General features: G+C 45.3%; 7 protein-coding genes across 7 annotated transcripts; 3 read left to right on the top strand and 4 right to left on the bottom strand.

Annotated features, from left to right (window-relative positions):
* Nucleotides 1-781: 781 nt before the first annotated feature.
* Nucleotides 782-2,089, bottom strand: H6S33_001710 (uncharacterized protein; the record flags this gene model as incomplete). Its single annotated transcript, XM_044833067.1, has 1 exon — nucleotides 782-2,089. One exon carries the CDS (start codon nucleotides 2,087-2,089, stop codon nucleotides 782-784), a length of 1,308 nt encoding a protein of 435 aa, XP_044693771.1.
* A 3,043-nt stretch (nucleotides 2,090-5,132) lies between these two features.
* On the top strand, nucleotides 5,133-7,024 carry H6S33_001709 (uncharacterized protein; the record flags this gene model as incomplete). The annotated part of the gene is made up of 8 exons (XM_044833066.1): nucleotides 5,133-5,178; nucleotides 5,238-5,262; nucleotides 5,318-5,377; nucleotides 5,436-5,463; nucleotides 5,526-5,949; nucleotides 6,011-6,728; nucleotides 6,783-6,889; nucleotides 6,942-7,024. The coding sequence occupies 8 exons, from the start codon at nucleotides 5,133-5,135 to the stop codon at nucleotides 7,022-7,024; spliced, it is 1,491 nt and encodes a 496-aa protein (XP_044693770.1).
* Nucleotides 7,025-7,519: 495 nt separating this feature from the next.
* H6S33_001708 (uncharacterized protein) lies at nucleotides 7,520-8,311 on the bottom strand (the record flags this gene model as incomplete). The annotated part of the gene is made up of 2 exons (XM_044833065.1): nucleotides 7,520-8,194; nucleotides 8,267-8,311. The coding sequence occupies 2 exons, from the start codon at nucleotides 8,309-8,311 to the stop codon at nucleotides 7,520-7,522; spliced, it is 720 nt and encodes a 239-aa protein (XP_044693769.1).
* Nucleotides 8,312-9,037: 726 nt separating this feature from the next.
* H6S33_001707 (uncharacterized protein) lies at nucleotides 9,038-9,740 on the bottom strand (the record flags this gene model as incomplete). The annotated part of the gene is made up of 2 exons (XM_044833064.1): nucleotides 9,038-9,382; nucleotides 9,438-9,740. The coding sequence occupies 2 exons, from the start codon at nucleotides 9,738-9,740 to the stop codon at nucleotides 9,038-9,040; spliced, it is 648 nt and encodes a 215-aa protein (XP_044693768.1).
* A 682-nt stretch (nucleotides 9,741-10,422) lies between these two features.
* Nucleotides 10,423-12,192, top strand: H6S33_001706 (uncharacterized protein; the record flags this gene model as incomplete). Its single annotated transcript, XM_044833063.1, has 5 exons — nucleotides 10,423-10,563; nucleotides 10,631-11,071; nucleotides 11,130-11,791; nucleotides 11,844-11,939; nucleotides 12,003-12,192. The coding sequence occupies 5 exons, from the start codon at nucleotides 10,423-10,425 to the stop codon at nucleotides 12,190-12,192; spliced, it is 1,530 nt and encodes a 509-aa protein (XP_044693767.1).
* Nucleotides 12,193-14,485: 2,293 nt separating this feature from the next.
* H6S33_001705 (uncharacterized protein) lies at nucleotides 14,486-18,130 on the bottom strand (the record flags this gene model as incomplete). Its single annotated transcript, XM_044833062.1, has 6 exons — nucleotides 14,486-14,537; nucleotides 14,594-15,837; nucleotides 15,897-16,909; nucleotides 16,958-17,441; nucleotides 17,504-17,914; nucleotides 17,972-18,130. 6 exons carry the CDS (start codon nucleotides 18,128-18,130, stop codon nucleotides 14,486-14,488), a joined length of 3,363 nt encoding a protein of 1,120 aa, XP_044693766.1.
* A 719-nt stretch (nucleotides 18,131-18,849) lies between these two features.
* On the top strand, nucleotides 18,850-19,520 carry H6S33_001704 (uncharacterized protein; the record flags this gene model as incomplete). The annotated part of the gene is made up of 4 exons (XM_044833061.1): nucleotides 18,850-18,908; nucleotides 19,019-19,157; nucleotides 19,217-19,338; nucleotides 19,412-19,520. 4 exons carry the CDS (start codon nucleotides 18,850-18,852, stop codon nucleotides 19,518-19,520), a joined length of 429 nt encoding a protein of 142 aa, XP_044693765.1.
* Nucleotides 19,521-19,905: the final 385 nt, after the last annotated feature.

Here is a 19,905-nt window from a genome sequence, read left to right as displayed (position 1 = left end):
GGATCCTCTGCTACTACAGCAGCCACTTTAGCCTTCTTCTGAGAGTTGGACTTGCCATTCCCTCTTTTCCGCTTTTGTACTCTCACTGCTGCCACTCGGACAACAGTAGGTTCCTTGGACCAACAATCGGTCCATTTGTGTCTGGACTTGCCGCACTATTGCACAAGTCAGTCTATGCACTCTACCAATAGGGAGTACCGGAAGGTCATACCTTCAAGCATACTTCTGCTTTCCTTCTTTCTTCTAGAATATGCCCCGGGATACCCTTCAGTTCCACCGCTTTGTCTTTAGGTCCAGGGACCTTCTGAGGTCCGGAGGAGCTTGCAGCTTCTCTCTTCCTCTTGGGCTGCTGGTCCTTCTGAGCGGAAGGATCCTTCTGGGTCCGAGGGGGCGCTTTCTCAGCTGCCAATCCTTGATACCTCTCATGGGTGTGCCCCAACTCTCTTAGAGCAGCTATCCGCTCCATCAAAGCCTTTGGTTTGGGATTGAAAAGAGCCCAACTCATACCTAGGTCTGCAAGGAGGGAATTGTTGATCTTATCATCCACCAACTGACCCTCATAGCCAGTCTTCCACATCAGCTGAATGATAGTATTCAGGAAGAGATCTATTCCTCCTCGAGCTGTGTGGGTGAGGGTATTCCATTGGGCTACAGCATCATCTCTAGAGATGGCTTCACCGAAGGCTGCTCTAAAAGCATCCACAAAGGAATCCCAGCGCTTCCATCTCAGATCCAAAGTCACCGGCATTCCAGCAAGGCGGTTGACGGAGGCTTGATCAATTCAGTTGTGGTATGCCTCATACCATCTGATCGCTGCCTCTCCTTCCATCAAATTGCCTGCATATCGGATCTTAACCTCCTCAGAGGTGAAGGACAGACTCTCAATGGAGAATACATTCTCACATTGCCGGATGAAGGTCTCCACTTGCTCTGCCTTGCCCTGGAACTTGGAGGGTGGTGGTGCCTTTGGCTCTCGGGCCCTGGTAGTAGCTGAAGGTGGAGAGGTGGCTGAAGGTCGGTACTGCTGGGACATCATAGCAAACAAATCCTTTTGTTGCTTCTCCAACTTCTTCTTCAGGTATCTCCGCCAACCTCTTCTATTACCACCTTCTGGTTCCGAGTCTGAACTGTCAGAACTGTCTGAATCTCCAGGAGCAGGAGCGCGGGCCACAGGAGGTGGAGGGTTCTGGTTCCCACCGCTTCCACCCTGCGCATTGGCTGAAGGGGGAGCAGCGGCCGCAGCAGAAGGGGCCACAGGTGCTACTGGTGCCGGGTTGCTGGCCAGTGGAGAGGTTGCTGCTGGTTGAGCGGCCCCAGACATGGTGAACCTTCCTGGGTTCCTGGCTAGCGGGCTGGGAGGTCCTCGGCCTGCACCTGGATAGAGTTCTCCCTCATAGTCAAAGGATCGGTCGGCTAATCCAAGGAATGGGTTTATTCCTGCAAAGCGGCTAGGAGGTAAGGGAGATGCTCCCACCGCTGGCTGGACAATAGGAACAACTCTCCTAGTGGATCTGACCGGAAATGCTGCGAAGGGACTGGTTTTCCGCTGCATTGTCCTGGTGGCTGCCCTGGACGAGGACCTGGAGCCTGGATTTAGTGCCGGAGTAGCTGGTCTCGCTACCACTAGCCTTCCTTCATCAAGGGCTTTCTGTATCTCGGCCACAAAGTCTGGTGGAGTTGCCGGGTTTGTCCACTCAATCTCCATGGCATCGGCTTCCAGTTCATCTCTCTCCGCATACTTTCGGAGTTCTTCCTGGACAGAGTTGACTTCATGCCTCATGTATTCAAGAGCTTCTGCCATCAGAGCATTCTGTACTGCCTGGCGCTCTTGTACAAGGAGTAGTGCCTGACTGCCCCGGGTCAACTGATTCTGCAGGCTATGCTGGAGGTAGGTCTGAAGCTCTGTGAAGAACTGTTGGATGGAAATCTCGTCGGTATCCTGCCAGGCAGGCTCACAACCAGGAATGTAGGTCTGTAGAGCGGTCCTGGGTTTCTTGACAAGCTGTGTCTGCCCGGTGGCATCAAGCTGGAGGGGCACCGGCTGCCATTCAATCTGAAGGGGTGCATCGGGAGCTGAGAGGGCGGACATTTTGTATAGAGGAAGAATAATCTGAAGGTGACTTGAGCCTTAAAAATTATCTGTAACGGGGGTCCTTTCTAAGAGAAATAGAATCGGATAGAATAGAGACGGCCGTGCAAGATAGACAATCAGGTTGCAGATTATTCAAAGATACTATCGCTAGAACTCAATAATCTTTAAGGGCTCTGCTATCGATAAGAACTTGGTTTTCTTTCTGATGAAGACAGGGGAGAACAGGACTGAAGGGCGAGAATGAACCTGAGTACTTATACTCCGAAGGCCTCTATTCTCTGCTCCTAACTCCTTACTAAGTTCCGGTGGAGCCTTTCCTCGGTGCCGGAAACAATACCACCGCTACCCCGCTTTTCTCTAAGCGTCAGCAGGTGTTTCCGATACACAAGGCAACCACCCTTAGTCAAAGCCTTTGTAACACCTGCAGCCTTGGTTGCCACACAACCGAGGGCCTGCATGAATGAGCTGCCGCTCAGGTGTAAGCTTAATCATTGCTGTAGAGCTTTCACTTATTGTAGACTACCCTAGCATAGTCCCTGCCTCTTCGGCGGACCTACAATGCTTAGAGGATACAGAGGATCACCGGGCAATCAGAGCTTCACTCTGGCCGGTCTTCTATTCACTGGCGAGGCATAGACTCGTCAGTCATTGCTCCCATGAATAGATCCTCTTCCTATCGCCCGGAATGTAGTTACTCTAACAGCTGGTAGCTAACCACACTGCCGGTACTTGCATATCACCGTGCAACTGGCTTCTAACAATAACTCTCAGCATGTAATCGGGCTCTGTGTGTACTCATACACCAGACAGTTGAAATGGCTCCGTTACAGCCTAGGCTCGTCAGTCATTGCTCCCATGAATAGATCCCCTTCTTATCGCTCAGAGTGTAGTTACTCCAACAGTTCATAGCTAACCACACTGCTGGTACTTGCATATCACCGTGCAACTGGCTTCTAACAATAACTCTCAGCATGTAACTGGGCTCTGTGTGTACTCCTACACCAGACAGTTGAAATGGCTCCGTTCTAACGGGGACTGTGGACGTAGGAACTATGAAGCCAAGGAATACAACCGAGGCGAAGACGTGGACGTAGGGTGTTCGTGGACTATGGACTATGGGGCCGAAGGGTACACCTAAGGCAAGAACGGGGACTGTGGACTATGGACTATGGATGGTTGTACCTGGTCTAGTATACCGGGTAAACCCTATGACGTAGCGTGAACCAAATAGTATTCGTGACTGTAAAACACAGAGGTTGCATAAAGAGGAAAAGAAGAGAAAGAGAAACATAAAATCACAAGACAACGCCCCCCTTATATATCCATACCCAATCCCAATGCTGACTCATACCCTCACATAACAAAAACAAAAAGAACATAATAGAAACCCGCTATACAAATCCCAACCACACTATATAACCCTTCCTCTTCATACCGCAACACCTCGCATAACCAAACCACATGGCTGCCGTTACATCCGTACACTAAATACACTTTCTTTATACCATCATAATTTCATATTTCTTTTGGTTGATTTCAATTATGTCTATGGCCATGGACTTTAGGTTTCTTTCTTTGTATTCCATACCGAATTCAGGTGGAAGCAGCATGAATTATAAATAAAATAATAAAATAATAATATTTCTCATACCTAGAACCTAAATATTGAGTAGCCTTATCCCATAGGCCAGCGAAGCCCCCCCCCCCCCCCCCCAATAATATAGGAATTAAATTTGCATGGGAGATCTCTTATTTTACTAGAGACATAATAGGATCTGTTAGTAAAGGCATACACAACTTGCTCTTTTTGTGGGTGAGCAACAATCATGCGCATTATCATTTCTTCCCTCGCCCGAACGGAGCCTATATATTACCTGTTGCTTTGAATCTCAACATTAATAACATAACATTACGGGTGTGCCACAGTACTCACTAACATTAAAACTAAAGACGAACACTTTTGCTAAGTGGCTGTCTACTTGGTCGAATCGAATGGTAAACCCGGGTGAATCATGGAGTATCACTCACGCTCTACCCCTGTTTTTTCCTCTTGGCACTAACAAATATTTAACAATTTCGTTACTGGATTGGACCAGCTAGAAGCAATCCCGGACCTTGCCTGCTTCTATTGTTTCACTGCAATCTTTTTAAATATTAAGATGTTGATAAATGATCACAAGCTTTTAGGCTTGTTGATCGACCCAAGTCGGAAAACAGCTCTCCCAAAAGAGATGATAGCAGTGACCTAGATACCTGTAGCTTACCTACCTCCTTGCCGACAAGATATTTCAAATAGTAGAATTTGCCCCTCAGGTGGACTTAGGGGCGGGAACGGATCTTGTATCACGTGACTCTAATCAATCCCACTTTTGCTGTAGTTTGCTTTCGCTACTGTATTCTTTGTAGTAAGGCAAGAATTGTAATTCATTCAAGAAACCTCAAGCTCCTAATATGAGCTGACACTATATAGGTAAGTTTATAAGTGCATATATAGTTGTTTCCTGTGTTTGAATACAGTACCGGATTTGCTTTGGATAGCTCTTTAAGGTTTTCAAACGTCATTGCTCTCCAGGGATTTGTATTTGTTACTCGTTAGTCTCCAGTGCTTGGAATTATTTTATGTATGACAAGTCTCATGAAGTCCAACACAAAATACTGCAGTGGATGTACCTACCTCTCCTTACTTTCCTTCGGGGATCTTATATCCGGTGGTAGCAATCTAGGTAGCCCCCCGTTGGGAGACACGTCTGTGGTACTGAAATTCCTCTACCTTATGCGATTCCAGTTGACTTACAACGCTATGTGTCTGTGCAGAGCTTGTGCACTAGTCCATATATGGAAAGGCGGGGCTCTTAGTAAGGTGCGACGTGGATAGCAAGCCGGTCTGAGCGTCAATCCAACTAACCCCGCCTCCTCAAGTGTTCGAGACAACTTTCCCCTTCTTCCTCTCCCTCTTCTTTCTTTCATACCTCTGTCTCCTTTCTTTCACAATTCATCTACTTTATCATCAATACCGTAAAATTTAAGCTTATACCGAACAATGGGTGATTTCAACGAAGAATACGATGTGGTTATCGTTGGCACTGGTAAGCTCTTCTTTGTTATTGTCCTTAATACTGATCTTATTCTAACTTTCAAACTACAGGCTTGACCGAGTGTATCCTTTCAGGGTACGAGTGTCTTCCAAGTTATTGAATATCAGGAATAGTTCTAATCTTCATGCAGGGTCTTCGGGGCCGAGGGCAAGAAGGTTCTTAATATCGATAAGAACTCTTACTATGGGGGGTTCGTCATTTAACTCTTGATTTCTCATGGGTGGTGTACTTACTGTTTTTTTCCTTAGCGAGAGTGCAAGCTTAAATATGCTCGAGGTCTATACAAGCTCTTTCACAGTTTTTCGTATGAGATTTCCCCTCTGACATATGAGCTATAGATGTGGAAAAAGTTCAGATGGACCGAAGATCAGCGACGAAAGGAAATCGAGAAAGCCAAAGCTGAGGAGGAACGAAAGTCGGTAGACTCAACACCGGGCATGGCAGGATCGGAGCCACCTGCAGTTTTTGGTACCAAGCCTAGCGAGTGGAATCAATGGCACATTTCATTGGTGCCCAAGTTTCTCATGGCTGATGGCGAATTGACCAACGTTCTTCACAAAACTGGTGTCACCCGCTATATTGATCTCTTACAAGTTGGTGGGAGTTACGTTGTCAAAAAGGGTACTCCGTACAAGGTTCCTTCTACCAGGATGGAGGCAGTTACTAGCTCTTTGGTTTCTTTGTTCCAAAAGAATCATCTCCAGGCCTTTTTACAATTCATCGCCAACTACAAGGAAGATGATTCAACTACTCACAAGCAGGGTAGGCCCCATTTTGCTGTAATATCTTATGCTTTCCATACATAAATGTTAATTTTTTTTAGGCCTTGACCTGGATAAGACCACCATGCGAGAGGCTTACAAACTATTCAGCCTTGACTCCTGGACTTCGGAGTTCATTGGCCACGCAATGGCTCTGTACGTCGATGACTCCTATCTTGACCGACCTGCCCGTGAACCTATTGAGCGCATCATCCTCTATGTCAGGTCCATGGCTCGGTTTGGAAAATCACCCTACATCTTCCCTCTCCACGGACTCGGCGAGCTCCCCGAAAGGTTTTCGTTCCTGTCGGCGGTTTACGGCGGAACCTATGCTTTGAACACCCCGTTGCAAGAAATTTTGTATGATGAGAATGGTCAGGTTTCTGGCGTCAAATTCCCTCACCCTAATACCAAGGAGGAAGTTACCGTCAAAACCAAAAAGGTTGTTGCGGACCCAAGCTATTTCCTTGGTGATGAGAAGAAGATCCGTCATGTTGGTCAGCTCATCCGCGCTATCTGCGTGCTTACGCATCCTATCGAGGGCACTGAAATGGCGGACTCGGCCCAAATAATCATTCCAGCTAGTCAAATTGGTCGTCTCCACGACATCTACATCTCTCTCGTATCATCCACCTTCAATGTCTGTCCTAAGGGATTTTACCTTGCCAGCGTTTCAACAGTGATTGAGAACCCATCTGCTGGAAATCCACATGCTGAGCTGGAGCCCGGCTTTGAGCGTCTTGGTTTGGGATCTGGCCGTCTCGGAGACAGAGAAGAAAAGTGAAATCCCCAACCGCGCTTACGAAGGACACAATACTGATTTTCGACCTGTAGATTCATTCAAGTCGTTGATCTATATGAGCCAGTTGAAGATGGCACTAAAGACAATGTTTTTATTTCCCGTAGTTACGATGCGTCCACCCATTTTGAAACATGCACAGGTGAGTTTGCATCTAGTATAGCCCCTAACAAGAATTTTCTAACAGCTAGTAGATGATGTCAAGGATATCTACAAGCGGCTTGTAGGCAAGGATCTCTTGATCGAGGAGCGAAAGGAAGAACCTGTTGAGGAGTAGGTTCACTCATTAGCATTATATGGAGTACATCTTTTTCAATCTTTCTTTTGCTTCTACCTTTTCTTCACGGGGTCACTCGAGTTTGCTTTCTTCTCGAGCGTTTCCACAATCATTGAGATATAATATATGTTTATGTAGTTGAAACTTGGCCCGTTTAAATTCAATCCTGTAACTGATAAAAAATATTTTTCTATTAAACTTAATTGTGTTTCATTATCCCTACACTCAGTTGTAGGTAATGAAAATAAGATTTCGCTTGAGCACTCTCATAATTGCAGCAAGTGAATCGATGCACATAGATGAATACAGGATAGGGTTCATGGTTTGGGGAGATTGGTGCAACACTCTCAGTTTTCCCTACGATAAAAAATTGCATTTATTTTAAGGTCAATCATAGGCAAGCTCTTTGCTCGAAATACTACGACATGACAGGGTTAAACCATCACCAAGAAAAGGCAGATTTGGGGGTAGGTTGGTATTTGACACACTGTAAGATCAATTCTTTTTCGTTGATCCAAAGCCTCCCGCAAACCCCATCATTCTTGCCATAGCCATGGCATCTACATCATCCTCATCTACGTCTGTTGTAGCTGTGTACCCGCCAGCGTCCTTCTCCTTCTTGATATCCAATTGTTTCTTCTCAATTCTATGGGCTTTCCTTTTCTGCCTTCTCTCCAGCCGTTCCTGCTCCTCAGCCCTTGCACGTTCTGCCAACCTCTTCTGCAAATCGAACTCCTCGCCTGTCTCTTGCTGTCGTTTTCGAGACCGCAGCCACTGCAATCTCTGGATAACCTGCTCCACAGTGGCACGTTCTACTTCAGAAGTCTGGCCTATCGCGTGCAAATGTTGCTTTGAATTCAAATGGTCAACCCATTGTAAAGAGTCTTTGAATGTCAAGTCGCAGTTCTCGCAGTAAAATCCAGCTCCCTTTCCACGCTTGCCAACCCCAGCACCGGCTGGCACCAGTGTTGTTTTGTTGAGATTTTCCTGCAAATTCAATCGCTCGCGGCGAGCTTCTATCATAGATGCATCCGGAGGTGTGGGTTCGCGGTAGTACTTTTTACCTTGGGCTTTTGCTTCAGCGCGGAGTTTTCCTTCGGCACGCTCTTTGGCTTCTCGCTCTTTTGCCTTAGCAGCCCATTCATCGCGGTCCCATGTCCGGCGAAAGTCCTAAAATTGGTGAAGGAGAGGTTCACGTTAGCTTTAGCTCAGTGATCGTAGATCTTATGAGAGGGGGCATACTGTGTCGCCTGCTGTCCCGTAAACATTTCCTTTAGAGTCAGCCATTGAATAGGGATATTGCGTGCAACAGGTATAGTAGCGGAGTTGTGTTGCGCTGATGAGGTGTATGTACGCAGCTTTGAATTGGAGTGGATGAAGGTACAGAGCTGGGGGGTGGTCGCAACCTAAACTACATGTAACTTCAAATCCTAGGGTCCGTCCGTACGATTTGTAATACCCTTTGATCTTCGAGTGAGAATTTATGAATGCCAGTAGTAATTTATCCTATTCGAGTACTTTTTTAAGGTTCTATCTTATAACGTGAGCCCCATATCAACTTTCATCCAACGTAGTAGAAGAATTTTGTGTCCAATTCTTATTGGTCTATCTCAACCACAATTCACACTAGGGCGTATTTTTGATTGTTGATGTCACTCATTAAACTGTACTTTGGTAGATTGAAATGGCATACATGTAGAATATAGTTTGGACTTGTAACAAAACATCATTTTTGTTTTCTCGCACGCCCGACTCAATCGAACCGGCAATAGTGCATACTTCCCAGCAAAACTCTCCTTGAGGCAATAGTTTTAACTACATGTAACTTTAGAATAAGACTAGATTCACTAATTATCGTAAACATATACCTTCACTCCCGGAAAACGATCCCTCCAAGTACAGAGTCCGCCCAGTCTCATGGCAATAAGAATGTAAACCCACTTAACCGAAAGAAACAAAATAATATAGTAAAAACATAACAAAGTAAAGCTCATCATTCCCGCAAATTATGAATTAAGACTGCCCAGCAGCCACCCTATCCATCTCTTGGATCCGACGGCGTGCCGCAAGGATCATATCATCGCGCTTACTATGATGCGCTAACTGACGGTCCGACTTGGTCGCCGGTGCCTTTCCCTTCCCTCCCGGGCCCGCGGCGGAGGAAGGGTCTCCCTCTTGAAGACGGCTATGAAGGTTATACCTTGTAATTAAATCGCTGTATTGCGAGAGAATTGTATTCGACCCGCTCGCCGAAGATGCAGCCGGGGGTGCTACTCGCCGCTGTGTGGGGACCGAAGGCCTGGCAGCTGGTGCTGGAGCTGGAGGGGGTACGGGAGCCAAGGTGACAGGAGCGGGTGGCTAATAAAGGGTATTAGCATGCTTCGATAGCTACATCTAGGTTCAGAGCACTCACTTCAGGCAGAAAACCATTCGTGAGAATTTTCTCTGTAGTAATCTCAATACTCCCACCGTTCCGGATGAGCTCAGCTTGAACAGCGCCTGCCGGGATTTGAGGAAACATTCCACGTATGACATCAACCTGCTGTTGGAGTCGTCTTGAGTCCACAGGTGAGGGGCGCTGGGCTGCCGAAGACGATGGATCTGTCGTCTTGAAAAACCAGCGAAAGACAAAGTAGCCAACGAGGAGGCAGGCGGCCACTTGAGGAAGACCGAGGCCAGCGGTTGAGTCTGAGGAGGACGAAGTATGAGAAGACATGACTAAGAGATAATTTAGACGAGTATTGAACTGGAAGATGTATTAAACGTGATTAGGGTATGTAGATGTATTGGGCGATGACTAACGGCAGTATGAATACCCAGGAATGAAGTTGTGGGAGGTATGAGTATATCTCAGTATAATATGGGTAATATGGGTACCGTATTAACTATACATGCACATGTAGGCACAGATGTACCTATGGACCTACGTACATACCTCGAGTGTAGACCACGGGGGTATATTTGAGATTGACCATACCCATACCCCCGTGCTGACCATGCCCCAGTAAAAGAGTCTACAGGCATTTGTGCAACAGAATCTTCTCCCGCATTCTTAAACCTCACACCCAATGTGGTTTGTATTTATGATGTCTAAGATGTAACTAGTGCCGAGACCATCCAATGTACCTACATGCGTACGGTACTGTAGGTACTCTAGACTTTCTATACCAGCACTCTCTATCGTGCCTGAGCATCTACTTCGAGAATGTTCGACTATTTTTTCACGTGACCTCATATTGACCAATCACCGTCTGCTTACTCACTTCCTTATCGTCATACCTTTTTTTTTTTTTATCCCCTCCAAATTATTAAACCTACGTCAACAAAACCCAAACATCCCAAGGTTTCAAATTGCTGCACGCATAACTACCAATTGTGTCAACGATCGGTTCAAAATAATGAGCTTCGTTCTGCCTCGCGCTGTTCGTTTATTGCGTGGAACACAATCCCAAGTATGTCACTACAGATGCCTTCAGTCCTCAGTAAATCACTCAAGGCCCTCAGCGCCATTGAGTAATTCAAGACGGCCAACTGAAAGAGTGAGTATCCTGACCTAAAATCTTGTAACATTGAAGTCTTGGATCCTAAACTCAAAAATCTCTGTAGTCATTCCACGCCTCCCCCACAAAATTCTCGTCCATAAAAAACCCATACACTGTTCTTGGTGTCCCCAAAACAGCTTCTGCCGCAGAAATTAAAAAGGCATATTACGGTCTCGCCAGAAAATGGCACCCTGATACGAATAAAGAACCCCAGGCCCGGGAAAAGTTCCAGGAACTACAGGCTGCGTATGAGATATTGCGTGACCCTGAGAAGAAGACCATGTTTGACCAGCACGGAGAATCCGCCTTTGACCCTTCCGGGGGTTTCAATTCTGGTGCTGGAGCAGGAGGATTTGGCGGCCATCCCAGCGGATTTTCGGGCTTTGGGGGTGGTGGTTTTGGGGCGGACTTCAGCTTTGAGGATTTGTTCAATGCGTTTTCAGGAACAACGCACGGGAAAAGAAGCAGGGGCCCTCAGGATGTCGTTATGGGTGATAATATTGAGGTGAGTTCTCACCCAGCTTTAGCGGTACCGTAGGGAATGGGATACTAAAGGTTCATAGCTTCAAGCAACGATATCGTTCATGGAGGCCGCGAAAGGGACCGAAAAAGATATTCGAACGGAGCCTTTGGTAACTTGTAAAACCTGCAGTGGATCAGGAATGAAGCAAGGCGAGAAACGGAAAGATTGTGGCCGCTGTGGTGGAACTGGATCCAGAATTCATCATATGGCAGGCGGATTCCAAATGGCTGCAACTTGCGACACATGTAACGGTGAGGGGGTAGTAATGCCGAGGGGCGCCGAGTGCCGGACGTGCAGTGGAGCAGGAGTGACCAGGGAAACACGGTCCGTTCATATTGACATACCACCTGGAATCGAGGACGGAATGAGACTTCGGGTTTCTGGGGAAGGACACGCGCCGCCCGCTAGCAGTCCAGGCGCGCGAACCATAAGAGGTGATCTTTATATCCATGTTCGAGTGGCTCCCCACAAGGACTTTGGAAGGAAGGGCGCCGATGTGACATATACTGCTACGCTCCCATTCACTACGGCGATTTTGGGTGGAAAGATCACAATCCCGACCCTGGATGGAGAAGTTGATCTAAAGGTTAACCAAGGCACAAATTCGGGGGATAAAGTTACAATCCCAGGAGCAGGAATGAAAAAGATAGGCAAGAGCAGATGCGGTGATCTTAGAATTGAGTACAAGATCAACCTACCTAAGTGAGTTGTCCCTTTTACATTCTGTATCCTTCAGCAATTGACATTTCCACAGGAAATTCACGCATACCCAGAGAACCTTGCTAGAGTTGCTCGCAGACGAGTTTAAAGACCCCCATGCAAATAGAATTATGAATGTCAGCCTCGACCAGTACGTTTGCCTAAAATCCTTCCTCTATTTGGCTTACCAAGCTCCAAGCTAATATCGGTCTAGGTTCAATACTGCGTCGGACCATAGCAGTAGTAGTACAAGCTCGACTGAAAATCGCCCTGGCCACAGTGGCTTCCTCAAGCGTCTTTTTAATAGTATCACACATCACGAAGATAAAGACAAACCACCTCGCAATAGCGGCGCCCCCGATGAAGAAAGTTCAAAGAAAGCCTCAGGTTCAGGTTCAGGTTGATTGGGCTTCAGCTCAAAGAAGAAATCAACAGATATCAATACCAATATAAGTCCTACGAGTCGCTAGATAGCGTCGAGGGGGTAGGGGAGCCTAATATACGCCCAGCAATATCACTTTGAATTTGTTTCATTTGTTTCATTAGTTTCTGTGTATATATTTTGTGTACTTGGAGGGAGTACTCCAAGAATATCTATTCTTGCTGTACAGTTCGAGGTTTGTATCATAGATCATTATTATTAGATCCTCCACTCAGGGATATTGGCAGGTTTGTGCTATTTTACTTTCTGTTTTGGGTTATTTCTATCGGATGTTAACCCAAAAATAATTTGTACTATTACTTCGAACTTAAACGTATGTAATTAGACGTTTAGCCAACTCGCCTTATGCGTACGGAAAGGAGGGCTAGGGCTTTATAAGTGCTCTACCTACATACATGTTTAACTATGTCATAGCCTCCGGGCTGGACACAATTAATGAATTATCAATCAATAGATTTTTAACTATGTATGAATGTAGACTTAACTCGGCAGAGGCGCCCAACCCTAACCCTAGAGTCATATCTCAAATGTAATTACATGTATATACGCTGACGGGATATGAAATGCGTAAGCTGCATTTCGTATCCTTTGACGTAGATATTTTTCAGCCTGGCATGCAACCCCATCCAAAATTCACACTTGCGGATATCGCTTTAGAGAGTAGTGAAGTGTCAATTGTTAGAATTGAAGACTTGAATTCACTCAACTACGTGAACGACGAACAGGAACAAAGAGCAGCCTGCGTCAAAATCAAACGATCCATAAACTGAACAAAAGTTTATTAGGATGTTACCAGGATGTTTGCCCCACGAGTTGCTCGGTTTGCCGGTCGTCCGGCTAGGCTTTACGTTGCTGGTCCGGCGATTCGTCCAGACGCTTAGCACTTCCCAGGCAAGTATCAGGTCACCACGGTGGTTTGATAGTTATACTGACTAAGTAATTTAGGGAAAGAATATTATCGAGGAGGGACAGAGTGGAGCAGGTAGTATTAGGATAATAAAAGAGTTACCAAGGCCTAATTCTACTGCTAGCAGAATTTTCAAAATCAAAAGTGTAAGCATCCAAAATTCACATATATATAGATATAAATTAACTGATATAAGGGCCTTGCCGTTACAAACAAACTGTGTGAACGTACCGATAGTTATCTGAAATGGGTGTTGGAACAGTGAAAAACTCTGAGAGAGCTATCGTGTCGGAGATCCGGGCGGAGATCCGGGCCATAGTGGCTAGAAGATGATGGGGGGATAGGCACATGGTTTTCATTTGCATTATTGGCGTTGGTAGGTTATCGGCGTTGCTAAAAAGTTTTAAGAGCGAATATAATGAGAATGTTTTATTGTTCTTTGCTCTATAAGAAGTACTAATAGTTTGTGAACGATGGAAGGAGCTGGACGATAGGCAGCGAGGATACGAACGACATGTATATGCGGTGGAATAAAAGAATTCATTTATGGTTGTTTTGCGTAGTTTAGATTGGTGTTTTTGTATTTTTTTAATATTATTGTTTTGAAGTGTTTATGTTTGTTGTTTATTTATCCGGATGGTTATCAGTATATACATATTTATACTAAGTGTTTGTAAATGTAAATCTTGTAAGACCCTTCTCCTCCCACTTTCCCAGATTACCAGAAAACTTCCGGAAAAACGAATACAAGTCCATATATAACTGAACTCTGCACTTTCAACCTCATAGTAGTGATGTTAGTATTTCCGAGGTCCTCGTAGACACGCTATTTGTAGTTACTGACAGTAACAGTAACAGCTAGTAAGCATTACCCTCACCCTCACCTATACATAGCTCTAGAATCGTATACTAGATAGACTTACAGTAGTTCCAGGGTATCACTCAATCAAGATAGTATTCACCCTTAAGTATTTTTTTAACCAATGTTTTCAGGATTGTGGTTATGTGAATCATATAATATCACTCGCTATGTATACGCTTTCAGCTCCGAAAGTGCCACCCGCGAAATCTCGATTCGAATTTGTGTACTCTCGGGGATATGTGCCTCAACGACACTTACACTGCTTCCGATTATGCAAAGCGTATAATAATTTCCGAGTCAAAAATACATGAACCATACTTTATCATAATATTGTTACGCCCGTACTCCAAACTCACAACAGCCAAGCTTTCCTTCCAAAATGAATTAAACGAAGACCCCTAAACCGCATATACTCCTACGGTAAAACTCTTTCCAAGGATAATTAAAAATAAGAACATGTATGAGTCGTAGTACAGCTTTAAGAAATTACATAGTCTGTACGACAGAGGTTCCGTCAACGAATCGGGTTTTAAATATCCTAATCGAAACGTTAGTGAATAATGTAACGTGGCTAAAAGTAGGCATGTAATATACCTATTTGCGTTTTGGAACATCCCGTCCTTCAAACTGACGACGATAAATTGAGATCCCTTAAATCGGGTCTTAATCAACCGACCAATGTTCTGCGTGTGCGAAAGATCCAGTGCTGCATCCACTTCGTCAAGGATATACATTGGTGCTGGTTTAAATTGGAGCAGCGCCATGATCAGGGAGAGCGCAATGAGGGAGCGTTGACCGCCACTTAACTCGTTCAAGCTCTGCTTCCACACCTTACCCAAGCTCACCTTGACCTCCAAACCATCGCTGACTTCCTTCCCTTCCGGAGGCTCCAACTTTGCGAAACTCCCAGGTAAAAGTTCCGCAAAAATGCTACCAAAATCGCCGGTAACTTTCTGCCAGGTTTTATGAAGTGCTTCCTTCTTATATTTGTCTAAACTCTGGATAGTCTCCTCAATCTTGCGCTTATCCTTGACAACTGTCCTTAACATAGTTTTTAACGCAACTTCTTTCTTCTCAACAGAATCAATCATGTTCATAACCTTTGGATTGATCTTTTTCTTCATCCCCTGAAACCTCTCAGTGAGGGTTTTCAGCGAAGACCGGCATTCTTTGATGTTTTGTCCGTTGAAGTCATAAGGCGTTCCTGAACGGCCAAAGTTTTCTTTCTCGTCTTCGATCCATTCGTGTTCACGTTCCATGTGAGATACTATATCATTGGCGGTCTGCTGATCTTTGTGAAATCTTTCGATCTCGTGGCCAAGCTTCTGTTTCTCCAAGGCTTCCTCCGCAATACGTGCGTTTTTTGCTCGGGTGGCTTCCTCAAGCGATCGAAGCTCTTCATCAAAACCAGTGAGCTTGGCACGCTCATCCTCAAGATGTGCGAGAGCTATGTCGTGAAGATCTTTGACTTTAGCTTGTTCTCTTTTAAGCTGTGTCACTTCCTCCTGTTGGGCTTTTAGGGCAGTATCGGCTTCCTCAAGCTGTTCTTGAGCTGTCGCGAGATCTCCCCCCGTCTGTTCGGTCTCAAGTTGAGCAGTCTGGAATTCTTTTTGCATGGCCTTCATTTCTTGTGACTGTTTGGCCACTTTCTTTTTTAAATCCGCCACAGAGTTTTGCAGTTCCGCAAGCTTGCCACCCTTATTATTCTTGAATTCAATCATATCGTTTTCGATCCTTGTTGCGTCTGCTTTGGCCTGATCTTGTCTGGTCTTTGCATCCACAATATCTTGTTTGAGTTGATGAATACTAACTCTCATTTCTTCTACAGCTTGAATGATCTACGATCCATTTGCGTCAGACCTTTCTAATCACCGTATTGGAAAAATAATGCACTTACATCAGACGAAGAATTGCTATTGATCTGTTCTTCCGTTAATACAATCTCATGGTTTTTCAAATTCAGCTCCTGTTTCAGTCTCTTCATCATATCTAGTTTTTTCTTCTCTCTTGCCATGAATTGTTGCAATTCATTCAGCTGTCCAGTCTCAACAGTTATTTGTCTATTCAGTCCATTCAGTTTTTGAAGAGTGACCAATACACCACTTGAGTTTGGCGCAGAACCTCCGGACAGGGTTCCTGAGGGATCATAAACGTCACCCTCGACAGTTACGGATTTCATTCGGACGTTAGGATCAAAAGTAACACGTTTCGCGGTCTCGGCATCGGCGCATATTAGAGTGGAACCAAAAACGTACTCCATGGCAGCAGAGATCTCGTCATCGTACCCAATGAGGGATAGCGCAAGGTGAACCTTGCCAGGAGCAAGGCGCTTCGCTGTAGCAATTTTCTCGGCAGAAGCCCTGAAAGCCGCAATCTTGTTGAGTGGAATGATTGTTACTCTTTTTCTTAGTTTTCCATATTGCAGCAACTGGGTTCCTGTGACCTCAGTATCAACTACAACATTGTATAGTCTTCCACCTGCTGTAATCTCAAGAGCAGTTCCAGCTTCCTCCTTATCTTGATCTAGTGTAAAGAGCTGCGCAACCAAGCCTTTGACCTTTGAACGATCAAAGTTTGGTGAAGGATCTGCATAATTGAAGTCGACATTGGCTACTCGTCGTTTCAATCCATCCGCTTCTTCTCTGAGCTCCCGGATCCTATCTTGAATTGAGGCTTCCTGTTTGTACATATCGCCCTCAGTACCGCCCTCAAACCCTAGGTTGCTCAGCTCTGCTTCAATACTTTTTGCTGCTGCCCGGAGACCGTCGAGTTCTTTATAGAGACTGGCGTTCTGCTCCTTTGCCTTTTTTGCCCTTGGTTCCTCCTCTTTTATTCGTTTCTCTAAATGAGTTATCTTAAGTTTTGCCTGTTGCTGTTCTGTCGCCCCAGCACTAACTCGGTTTTTCGCATCTATAGTTAATTAGCCAGAAGGCTCCTCCAAAAGAAGAAATCTATCACCTTGCAACTGATTCTGGTACCCATTCTCCTGTCCTTCTTTTGAAGCAACACCGGTTAACAAGGTCTGTAGCAATTCCTCTTTTTTCTCAGACTCATTGTTCAACGCATCAAACTCCGTCTTGGCTGCGTCGTACGCCTCCTTCAGGCCATCGTACAGCCTCGATTTTTCCTGTAGCGACTTCTCCAACTCTCTAACATTCTTCTCTATCTCCTTGCGTTTCTTGACTTCCTCTTTTATGCTCGTAATTTTCAAGTCGAGTACGGTTGTTAATCGAACAGCTTCGTGGGATTTTTCCTTGACTTCGTCCTCAAGTGCCTGAAATTTCCCTCCTTTTCGAAGTTCCTTTTCTCGTTGGCCTTTGACCATCTTAATATCTTCAGCTAAGTTCTCAATCTCGAACTTTAATCGCTTAGCTGACTCCTCAAGATCTTTCCCCCGCTGTTTCTTAGATTCTAGATCTGCTGCTGAGCGATTTACTTTTTCCTACCTTAGGTCAGTATCTCGGCTTGCCCATAGATTTCATCGAGAACAGTTCTATTCTATACCTGATTTTTGAGGTAATCGTGAGCAACAACAATCTTAGTTAAGCGTTCCAAATCGCTCTGGGTTTGCTGGAAATCTAAAAAGGCTCGCTTTTCCATACGTAGTTTTTCAAGCTTGGGCTCGATCTCCTCCTTTAGCAGGTCGTTGATTTCGTCAACCTTTTTGTCTTTCTTTGCCATGGTTTTCAATGCCTTGTCCCTCCTGTCCTCAAACATTCTTGTCCCGGCAGCTTCCTCAATCATGGATAAGATTTCCGTTGGCTTCATATTGAGCACCTTTGTGATACGCCCCTGCATAATGAGGAAGTTGGGATTATTGATGTTTAGCTGAACACTTTGGAAGAGGGTTTGGACAACGTGCTGCTGGGTTCGTGAACCGTTGATGAGGTATTTGCTCAATCCACCTAATACAATCTATTCAAGCTTAATTAGCACACACTCAAGCCTATTCGTGATGTCAAACTATCATACCTGTCTTGTAACACTGATTTGCGCAAAATCTTGGTAGTTCATAGGACTTTTTGCCTTGTCGGAGTTATCAAAAACGATTGTAACGCTCGCTTTAGTAACACCGGCCTGTCCACGCTTGTAAATCAAATCCTGTAGGTTCTGTGCTCGCACGGTGGACATATTGGTAATTCCAAGGACGAAACATATTGCATCGAGAATATTTGATTTTCCTGACCCATTAAGACCGGTAATCGAGTTGAAGCTTTCATCCCTGGGCTCTACTCAGTCATAGAATCCCGGTGAGAGGGGGGGCCAACAAACCAGCCGGTGATGACCGTACGAACTGCATATGACTTGAATCCCTGTGAAAGCTTAGATTCCAAGATTAAGCAGTAATAAGTAGGGGATAGTTACGTCGATAATAATCTCCACAACCCACATGATGCTTGATGTGATCGAAGCGCATATAGTAGGCACAGCTCTAAAGTATGTCGTTGTTTACGTTTTTGTTTGCGACGCACAATGCATTGGCACGTGGTTTTGTAGCCGGGTAACGATCATTGACTTAGTAGCGCTGGTATACAATTTTATGACAGGCTGAGAACATATCATACTGGACAGGGCAACACCATGTAAATGGCAGTCACAATTGGTATGCCCACACAACACATGCATGCGAAAGTGAATATTCGCAATCGTCAAACTCCAGCAATTTCCAACTAACGAAGACCGACCGACCCGACAACTAACCCTTCCACCCTAGGATCTCACCACCCAGTCAACAAGGTACGTATCTTAACGTTGGAGCTTTTTCACGTTGAAACTCTCGAGAAAAATTGTCCAAGAAAAATGGAATTACGGATTGGGCCATGACTGATTTTCACCATTTCTTTAATTAGATGACCGCAGCAAAGAAGCACGTTCCCATCATCAAGAAGCGGACTAAGAAGTTCAACCGGTAGGACTCACCAGCTCTCGGATCTATCGTTCTCCCCGAATCCGCAAATTCAACAAACCTTAAGGAAGCTCAAACGAAGGCAAAGACTAACCTTTATAACCGCAACATAGCCACCAGAGCGATACCTACAAGACCGTCAAGCCGTCATGGAGGAAGCCTAAGGGTATTGACAACAGGGTCAGGAGGCGGTTTAAGGGACAGGCTGCCATGCCTTCGGTACGATCCACCAAGCCGGCAGTAGGAATGGAGGTGAATTTCGGAGAGTAAGGAAATGGGATTCTGACGGGAAATCTATCGGGGAACTATAGATCGGATACGGATCCAACCGCAAGACTAAGCACATGATGCCTTCCGGCCACAAGGCATTCCTTGTCCAGAACACTTCTGATGTTGATATGCTCCTCATGCACAACAAGACATATGCCGCTGAGTAAACCCCCTCGACCCATACCTTCAGTAAACTATATACAATCCCGAAGAAGTGGGCTAATCGATTTCTATAGGATCGGTCACGCCGTCTCATCCCGAAAGCGCATTGAGATCATTGCTAAGGCAAAGGCTCTTGGTGTCAAGGTTACCAACCCTAAGGGAAGAGTCACCACTGATGCTTAAAGGGTCGGTGGTGTTTCGTTTCTTTCTTCTTCTTTTGTGATCATACAAGGAATTTCAAAAAAGTAAAAATTTGCTGGGGCAACGGAAAATTATTGGGCGCTTCTTTCTTGCAAGACTTGGGATTTCTGCTTTTTTACGATTGTAATACGGGCGTAATAGTCCGGACGAGTAACAATCTGCTGGACCGGTTTTGGTTTGCTAGGATCATTCTGTGGCTGAAGATAACGGTCCTGGGACTTTTTTAAATGGCTTGGCTCACCAAAACCAATAATACCTGCATATCAAAACGCGCGATTTGCTTGATCACATGATATTAAATTTCAGGCCGGATTCTCTCTCTGGCACTCAGTTCATAACTCTTTGTAAAACCTTTGGCGCGGCTCTT

Source organism: Morchella sextelata, assembly GCF_020137385.1.
Source record: "Morchella sextelata strain SCLS chromosome Unknown scls_11, whole genome shotgun sequence".
NCBI lineage: Eukaryota > Fungi > Ascomycota > Pezizomycetes > Pezizales > Morchellaceae > Morchella > Morchella sextelata.
This window is presented reverse-complemented; position numbering and strand designations above follow the sequence as displayed.